This window comes from Orbicella franksi, chromosome 12, assembly GCF_964199315.1.
Source record: "Orbicella franksi chromosome 12, jaOrbFran1.1, whole genome shotgun sequence".
NCBI classification, from domain to species: domain Eukaryota; kingdom Metazoa; phylum Cnidaria; class Anthozoa; order Scleractinia; family Merulinidae; genus Orbicella; species Orbicella franksi.
The window spans coordinates 22,494,312-22,503,727 of record NC_138156.1 but is presented as its reverse complement, the minus strand read 5'-3'; the positions used below and the strand labels follow the sequence as shown (position 1 = coordinate 22,503,727).

General features: G+C 36.3%; 1 protein-coding gene across 1 annotated transcript; it reads right to left on the bottom strand.

Moving 5' to 3' along the window:
* Positions 1–85: 85 nt before the first annotated feature.
* Positions 86–7,982, bottom strand: LOC145464164 (lipopolysaccharide-induced tumor necrosis factor-alpha factor homolog). The gene is made up of 3 exons (XM_081447973.1): positions 7,763–7,982; positions 6,161–6,407; positions 86–3,553 (listed from the first exon to the last, which is right to left on the bottom strand). The coding sequence occupies exons 1-3, from the start codon at positions 7,854–7,856 to the stop codon at positions 3,445–3,447; spliced, it is 450 nt and encodes a 149-aa protein (XP_081304099.1). The 5' UTR covers positions 7,857–7,982; the 3' UTR covers positions 86–3,444.
* Positions 7,983–9,416: the final 1,434 nt, after the last annotated feature.

Genomic DNA, 9,416 nt, shown 5'->3' with positions numbered 1-9,416 from the left:
CAATTATGTCACGTGATTCTAATTAGAAGACTCTCTTTGGACCAATCAGATTGGGCGTGCTTGATACTGGTTATTTGTTCTTAGTGATGTAATTGGTTCATTCTCAGCGGGCGGTATTTCCCGCCACAACATGTTATGCTCGACATCGGTCGGAAGTGGGTGGGTGTGTGTGTGATGACGAAAGTTTTAAATATCAAACATTTTCCTGGCACAATAAAATATACGACCATACCTTTGTAAAATGCCGCAGTTCGTGTTAAACTAGCGACCATTTCTCAATCGTCACGCAAATTGGCCGAGTAGTTTCCGGTTATTGGACTGAACTTAAGTCAAACTGTTTTTTAAAATTATTATATTGATTAAACTTCCTGTCGGCTGGAGTGGGTAGTACAGCAGAACGTCACTTTATAAGGACAACCTCCCATGACCGGTGACAATTTTTCCCTCGCTTAGTTTCCTTTATTGATCAGGTTCTTGTAGAAAAAGTATCAAGTTAAGGTAGTTTTCACCAAGTCAGAATGCTGTCATGTTTATTTTTTTTAATATAAACAGTTTGAATTTTTATATCGTGTGCAAATTAGGGAAACTGTTCAACAAATGTGTCATCTGCTGTCACTTTCTATTTACGGACTGCCTTAAAAGGAATTCCAAACATTTCGATATTAGCTCACTTTCGAACTTTATATATTCAAAAGTCCAGAATGCCACTAAACAAAACTATTTCTAACAACGGTAATTTTTTAAAAAAAATTATTTCATTAAAACCTGGTTATATAAAGCCTTTTGTTACTTCCTAAAAGATCAATTCTACTAAACTCGTTTTATTATGGCTATTTTGAAAATGTAATATATACATAATTATGTCCTGGTTTACCACAGTTTAGGCAGACATGAAATAAAAATTTGAAGTTTCCTCAAACTGAAACTGGTACAAGCTCATTCTTCAACTTAGAAATAAACTATTTAAAAATTAAATCACAAAGGGGTTCCTGTAAAGCAGGTTTGCACATGCACATATTTTTTAATCTACAATTATTGCTGCATTTACATTATTGACTGTCAAGTGTATTTTTATAAAAAAAAAAAAAAAAAAAACCAGTAGCACCTGTCTAACATTTAGTCACTCACTATCTATATTATGGATAATTATGTCACTGCTAAACAAAGGAAATTCTTTGTGCTTGAAATTTGTCAGAGACACTTGTCTACCATTGAAGTCTCAAAATGTCAAACATGTTTTATCTTTCTTATTGACTAACACACAAAAATGGTTACTAGTAATTCTGTGAATAGCAAACTTTCTTTATGTCTTCCATTTAGCTACAACTATTAGAACATATTTTTCTGTTATGTTACTAACACAAATTATTTTAGCGTGGAGTTAAAGTAAAATTTCCCCTAATCAGCATAAGAAAAAAAAAAACATTCTGGTTGTTACTATTAAAAATTATCTTGGGGTGGGGTTAAGTGACATTTGCTCTAATTTGCATAAGAAAAAGGAAACATTCTGGTTGTTACTATCAAAAATTATCTTGGGGTGGGGTTAAGTGACATTTGCCCTAACTGGCATAAGAAAAAGGAAACATTCTGGTTCTTACTATCAAAAATTATCTTAGGGTGCGGTTAAGTAACATTTGCCCTAATTAGCATAAGAAAAAGGAAAATTGCAGTCTAGTTACTATCAAGAATTATTTTAGGGTGGGGTTTACATGGCATTTGCCATAATTAGCATAAGAAAAAGGAAACATTTTGGTAGTTACCATCAAATGAAACTATCATACATGCAAATTGCCTATCTGAAGACAAATATCGCTGGTGATAGTCAGTGCATTTGGCCAATGTAATGCGTTGAAATTGGACAAGGAGTTTCTTCTCTGCTGTATAAAAAAGTGGGCACAGGTGAACCATGTGAACAGCAAGCTTAGGTGGTAGCCTGAACATCTCAGGTAGCACTATTCCTTATAACTGACCATAGACTATAGAATTTAAACAGGAAATACACAACTTCCTGATAAAAGTTTTTGTTCATTTTCACCATAGTTCACAAAAGAAAAAAAAAAACGTTTTAAATATTTGTGCAATTGTTATTAATGTAGCTGGTTTTACTTAATAAGGGACATATCTTTAAACAGGCTTCTTCTGTGTTCATGATGTAAGTTCATGCTAGCATGACCTCACCAAAAATCTCACATATTAGAAGGCAAAACAGAATCAGAGTTACAGCTGCATTGATGCAACATTTCTATATTTTGTGTTGCACGCAATTTCGCCAAAGAAACATTGACAACACACAACGTTTTTAAAAGAGTCTCTTTCTTTAGTTAGTACTACTATAGGTTTTACCAAGATCTATATATCTACGAGATTGACAATTAAGTGTATACTTAACATTATTTACTCTTTCATTACAGTAGTACCCAGTTTCTTTAGGCCTACACACAAGTGAACAGTCTGGGGACAAATTTTTATTAATTCTGGATGTCCCCTCATGTAAACATGTTTTTATTGAAATGACTGATCACTTTTTCCTGGGGAGAAATTTCCTTGCATGAACTACACAAGCACTTTGTACAGTGTACCTCTGAATGATTCTACCACAAGTTCCCCATTTCACACATGGACATACAAACACTGAAGTTTTCCCTGCAGCTCTCCCCCTGATATATATTGATCTACTATTAGGATGATACTGTATAAATTTTAAGATAACTACTGAACATTACTACATTTTAAGGTTGATACTACTGGGATACGAAGGTCTTGACTGTAGCATTAAGACAAAAGGAACTGTACTCTGAATGGAAGCACTTGCATTTGACAGAAACACTGAAACCCAGCAAACAAGCTTTTGTCAACACTATATAGCAAGCTGATGACTGGAAAACTGAATCAAGGAATGTCGAGAGCTGACAGATTATAGCTGGCAATAGAAAAATATTTCCACAAGTTGTTTTCAATATTAATTTTATTTCAATATTCCTGAACCCAGTCTTCCACAGACGTTCTAAACTTGTTTTACCAGCTGTAATGGCTGCTAAAATGACCAAAGCTGAAGTCTGCTTGGAGAGTTGTTTACTGGAAAGACCACTTCTAGATTTGGCTGTGGTCCAAGTTTCAAGTTTACCTGGAAAGTTAAACTAACAGGAACAAGGCACCTCAAGAGGTTTATGTTATACTGACTGCAGTTATATCCAGATCAAAATTTTAGCCCATATTATGTGTTATTACCAATTTCTGAAAATAGAGTAATTTGAAAATACATTTAGCCCAGCTATTAAGAAAAAGCGTAAGGCAATTCTACATTAATATACTGAATAATACTACTAGTAAATAATTCATTCTTTTGTTCTGACGAGGCATGGAAAACAAATGGTCTGCATTGTATCAAGCGAAACTCATCAATATTACTGTACAGTACATATCAGTTATGACTTGCAGAACACTCTACATTCGGCGATAACTTCCAAGTCTTGCATGGCAGTTAGGACAGGAGTGAATAACATCTTTGCAACCATCCAAACAGAATGGAATCAAACAACAACCTAACCAGCCGCTGCAAGACAATAAAAAATTACAATTATTGCAATGGGTAAAATATTGTTTGTTCCAGGCTCTCAGTTTGACTTTTGTGGGGGAGAGGAAAAGGGGAACACGACAAACATTACAGAATTGCGCCAATTGAAAAGCGCCACCCAGGAAAAGTGGGGTACCCATGATGCTTTGCAGGAGCACCGACCTGTGAATGAGGTTGCAAAGGCTACTGCTGGTTTCAGTCTCTTAAGATTCTTAAGTGACAAATTCCCAAAAAGAAGTTAAAAGTTCTCCCCTGGCATCCTTCAAAACAATACAGATACATGTACAGTTGGGGCAATTAGTATTGTTTGAAAGTGTTGAAATGCACTTTTCATCTGAAAAGGCCTGATGTGTACATATCAACAGAATGTGGAGTGTTTACACAAAACCACACAAGTAAACTCTCACTGCAAAATATTGAACCGCAAAGTGGCATACCCCTTGAGAAAATCTAGCCATCTCTTCGTGTTTTTAAGTAAAACTACTGATTTATGTGAAGGACAGACTTTGTTATGGAAGCATTTTTGACCCTTAAACATCGCCGATCGAATGTGCTAAATGCTTGCTTCTGAAAGCAAATATATTTAATCATATCCATTGCTTAGTTTAGAACTGACAGCAACCTAGGCAGCAACAATACAATAACGAAAGGAGTTATATTTGCTGTCAAAGCATTGAAAAGTGAAATGTGATACAACATGTCTTTGCTTAATGGCAATATTAAGTAATTTATTTAAACCATCCTCTTGCTAACATAAATTCTACTGTTTGAACATTTTTGTCAACAAAAGGAATGTTTTTGATCAACATTTGGCAAACACAGCAGACAGTGGTATTTCATGCCCTCACCCCCTTACTGAAAAGGCGATTTCAACTTTCATGGTCTCATGCTGCCAGCTGATAAATTTGCATAGAATGTAAACAACTGATCAACATATGCCAGCCAATTCAGACATATCAGAGTACTTTAAAACTTTCCAGAAGATTTTGTACATAATAAAGTGCACATTTGATTTAAAATATCAATTTGCAAATTAACATTAAAAGTGGTGAAAGCAAGAATTTTTCCCTAGAATATTAAAATATTATCTGACATCTCTGCTTACCAGCAGCATAAGTTATATTTGATGAAACACACTGTCTTAAGAATTACCTCTATTCTTCTCTGATGAATAGGGCAAAATTTGAGCAGTCAGATCTAGAACAAATACTCATGAAAATGACCTACAATGGGTATTGCCATGAGAAAGGTCTTGATTGACAGGCCTTACGCATGCTCTCTGTCTCCTTTTTTGCTCATTTGCATTTTCCTGTGTGTCGTTTTTCAATGGGCACGATTCTGTAATGTTTGTGCAAGAGCAAGGGGGACCATCACGTTTCTTCCACTCATTCTTCATACAAGTTCCCAGGCGACTACTTACCAAACGCCCAGAACAGGCTAATAAAATATCAATCATACAGTCAGTCAAGTTGAACAGGATGGAACTTCACCTCTAGAGATGGCAAATGGTTGGGATCCAGGGACAATTAATGATCTGATCTCAAAATCTTAACAGCATTTGAGATGAGTCACGAAGTCTCATTTTGTGTGTTCCTTTTGCCTTTGGAGTATAAAATTGTTTCAGACTCAGTCTTGGATTTTCTAACAAGGGTCTTGGCATGTTGACGAGTCTTAGATTTTACTATTCATCGTCCACTTCAGTCAGTCCTTTCTCCGCATTTACTGCATGTATGACCAGTAAACATAGAGGATTAAGTTCATTCCAGTTCTTGGATATGTAAGACCCAACTTGGTCATTAATAATTGTTGACGCCCCTTACATACATGTAAGTGGGTTGCTACTTCACAACAGGTTACTGTCATTACCCAGCCCTTCTGTACTTTGCTATGGTTTACCCACGAGGGTTCAAAAAAAAAAAACTTGAATTCCAGCTTGTACTTGGGACAAGTAAAGTGTAGCTCTCAAATTTTGCTTACCATGGGCAAATCTTAGTTTGCTCTTTTAATGCTTTAGATGGCAGACAACTTACCTGATCCCTTGCCCATTGGGCAAGTGAGAATGAAAAGCTACTTGCCCAGAAGGAAAATCTACTTGTCCTGGACAACCGGACGGCAGTTTTTTTGAGCCCTGAATTACCATTACAATTCACTGCTAATCATTTATACCACTGGGCCTGGTTGTTCAAAAGATAACCAACACTTCCTAATCCAGGATTAGAGGATAATTAAGTATTTCATTTCTTTTGAATAAGATTGGTTTTTGTTGTTGTTACATATGTCTTGTAGGGTAGGATCATAATCAATGTCAAAACCAAATACAGAAAAAAATGAAGAGATATGTCACTGAAAACCTCTTAAACTAGTCTGAGAATAAAATCCATGCTAATCCTGGAGTCATCATGCTTTTGAACAACTGGGCTGGGTGGAGAGAGGGTCTGTAATTGGAGTTATAACAAGAACAGGAAATAGTATCCCCAGCTTTAACCCTTGCGATCTGAATTGCACAACTTTTTAAAGTGCACAACAAAATTGTACACTATACATCCTAATTGCTAAAATGAAAGTAAAATTGAAAGAGATATTTACCCCACAAGACAAATAGCTCCAGCAGCAAGCCATGTTAAGGTCCCATCTTGATATGTTGTACATGTAATGATGTGCGTCTGGCAGTGCGGACACACCATGCTAAGCGGACACTCACCAAAAGCCATGTTCATAATAATTGGACCTGGTGGTGTAATGATGGTTGTTGTGGTTCTAGGAGGAGGTACATAAGGCCGAGGCTGGGGATAAGCCTGGGGTGGAAGGTTCCCTCCTGTCTGCTGGTATCCCGCTGAAAAAAAAAAAAAAAAAAAACAGACATGCAATTGAAAAATAACTTCAAGACACCTTCATCATGGTTCTTGAAAACAGAATTGTTGCAAGGTGTACAATACCCTTCTTCAAAGACATCTCAGACTGATAAAAAAAAAAAAAACATGCTGATAACATGGCTCTTCAGACACCCATGAAATGGGATACTTAACGATGATTTCCAGTCCGTATTACACACTCTCAAGAGTTTGTTTACATTTTCTGTTTTGTTTCATGCATGACATCACAAAATATGAACATTTTGTAACTACATACAAGAAGTAAATTCAAAGTTTCTTGTCAACCGCCATTATGGATGTGAAGCGTCGCAAACTGCTTTTATTATGTTTCGTTCTCTCTCATATCACTTGATGAAACAACTTTGCAACAGTAAAAATCAATGAAGCACTCGGAAAAAGAATTTGAAAGGCCTCAAAGATAAGGTATGTGGTTTGTAATGAATAACATCAAGTGACGTCTCTTTAATGTTTATAAACATTTGGGTGTTGAGACTGCGCAGTATAGAGTGGAAATCACCTTTAATATTATTATTGCATTCTATTAAAAAAATTTCTTCCTTCTTCTCTTAAAATTTCTGTTTACTTATAAAAATTATTTAATTAAATTATTTACTGCACTTAAGTTAAGTTTTCTGTGAAGCCCTAGCCTAACTGGCCAAATTATTTTGTTTGATTGGCTGGTAGGAGCTGGCTACTAACTCTGTGTTCTGCAAACTGTACAGGATTGTCACATAAAAAGATATCCATATGGTAATTGCAAACCGTCCAAATCAGAATAATTCTAGGCCATTATGGCAATTGTGAATCAGACTTTTCTAGTTTTTTGCAGCCCCCTGTAGCTAAGCAACTAAAAGACTAGTGTGGCATGTCATCTCTCAAATTAAAATACACGTCTATGACTTCAAGCCAATGTAGGGATGGCTATTCAAGCCCAAAAGACAACTAAATTCCACGGTAGAACACTGGAGTTAGAATAACCCGCGGAAAAGAGAATTTGAAGCTTTAAGAAGTGGAAAAAGCTTATCGCTACATGTGTGTCTTCGTTCATGAATAAATCAATTCTTTTACGCAATGCAAAAACTACGTAAGCTTACATAAATAGGTCAAAAGTGGAGTTCAGAAGCGAAGTCACGCTTACAACACCAAACCTGATGAATTTTAATCGCTTTTAAAAGCTACACTGCTTTGAGACTTTACTCCAACGACACGTTGTACATTCTGTTCTGTCATCGCTGTTCAGTTGTGTTCTTGCACGTACAATTATAACACTGTTCTTTCCATTTAAAGGCAATAAAAATCATCGACAGTTACAAACCTCCAGCAGTATATGGTGGTGGTGCTGAATGACCAGCATCTGTTGGGATAGCACCGTAATTGTACGGTGGAGGTTTTGTGTCTCCTCCCTCCATGAGTCGTCGAAGCTTGCTCAATATCTTTTTTCCGGGAGATGACTTATTTCCCCTTTCGCTCTTGCTTTCAGTCTCGTGACAAGAACCTGAATGCTCTTACTAAGATCCAGGCTCCTAGCTTTTCCCTTACCCTCTCTACCCCAACTTTTTGCAAAAAAAAAAAAAAAATTGAGGACGTTTTATTTTGGTTTCATTGGACGTTTAATTTTCGCACTTTATACCAGTATCATATTCGGACAAATTTCAGACAAAATTTAGGAAAACTTTGCTGAAACATAGCTAAAGTAAATTTACGCGTAAAAGACACTTATTAGACTGAAATAACAGCTGTGTAAATTATACAACTGCTCCAAAAGGCTTTACAGATGTACCGACGAGAAAATGGCACAAATTCATGTCAGTCATGTCGTTACATATCTCAAGCAGTGCTTAAACTAGAGTTCCTTTCAAAGAGGAAGTTAAGAGCTTTGGAGTTACTAAAAGTTCAATCCTGTACTGTAATTATTTCGGACGCTTAAAATGTAGTACAGGGTCTACTAAACACCATATTACACGAAATTTTCGCGACACATTTATTTCGCGATTTTGAGGTGCGCGTATATATTTCGCGACACCGTTCCGCGATTTTGCGAAAATTCTGTATTTTGAATCACTTTAACTTCGCGCTTTTGAGTAACACAAAATTCATTTTCCTAACAATGCCAAACAAAAGCATAGATATGTTTTTCTTTTTCCCAAAGACAATAAGTGAATCTGCAGTGAAACATACCTCCAACGATAATTGTTTCTGTATAAAAGTTGCTGATTCTTTCACAAGTCTACTGACTTACACATTTTTTTCATCGAGTCTTAATTTTAATTTGTTTTTCTTTTTAGTGCTGGTGAGATGTCCTATATTCATACTGTCAACAAATTGGATTCTTTTTTCAGGTTACTTACTATACACCAACGCTGTACAGGTTTTATTAGTTGCAGTTCAGTTGTCCGATAATATTTTGTGTTAATGCAGCACTTCACTCATTATTGCAGTTCAGTTGTTCACATTTCCTTCCTCCGTGTTTTGCTGAGCTCCTTCTTGTCCTGCTTGTCCTACAACGTTGTGTGATCCCAACACTCGCATCTCAATTTCTTCCGCTTCAGCAAAGTTTGTACTTCTACTGACAAGTTAACTCAATAAACGCTACTCGAAACTGTCTCATTCTGACCGAGTAAACAACTGGATTTAGGAACGAGTTCTGTATTACCAGCCACACGGCTGTAAAGAAACATGCATACATTGTTTGTACAGACATGATCTTGCGAAAGTTTAAAAGAATAACTCTAAAGACGCACACAGGTATATAACAGATGAAAAGCAAAGAAACGATGATAGCTGTCAGTTTAAAAGCCTTTTCGTCTTTCAGAAATTTCTGCCTTGCCTCTTCCGTAACTTGCTGTGTTGAAAGCTGCTTTTCGAATTCGTGTCGGCGAACTTCACGGTAGACCGTGATTTGGCAGATAATAATAAAGGCAACACACAGGCCGATAAATAAATTATTTGTGAGAAAAAATATAGTTTTG

Excerpts from the sequence above, each read along its gene's own strand:
- LOC145464164 (XM_081447973.1), bottom strand. The coding sequence starts at position 7,856 with ATGGAGGGAGGAGACACAAAACCTCCACCGTACAATTACGGTGCTATC. Across the intron at positions 6,408-7,762 it reads ACCACCATATACTGCTGGAG|CGGGATACCAGCAGACAGGA; the intron begins GTTTGTAACTGT and ends TTTTTTTTTCAG. Across the intron at positions 3,554-6,160 it reads GGAGCTATTTGTCTTGTGGG|CGGCTGGTTAGGTTGTTGTT; the intron begins GTAAATATCTCT and ends ATTGTCTTGCAG.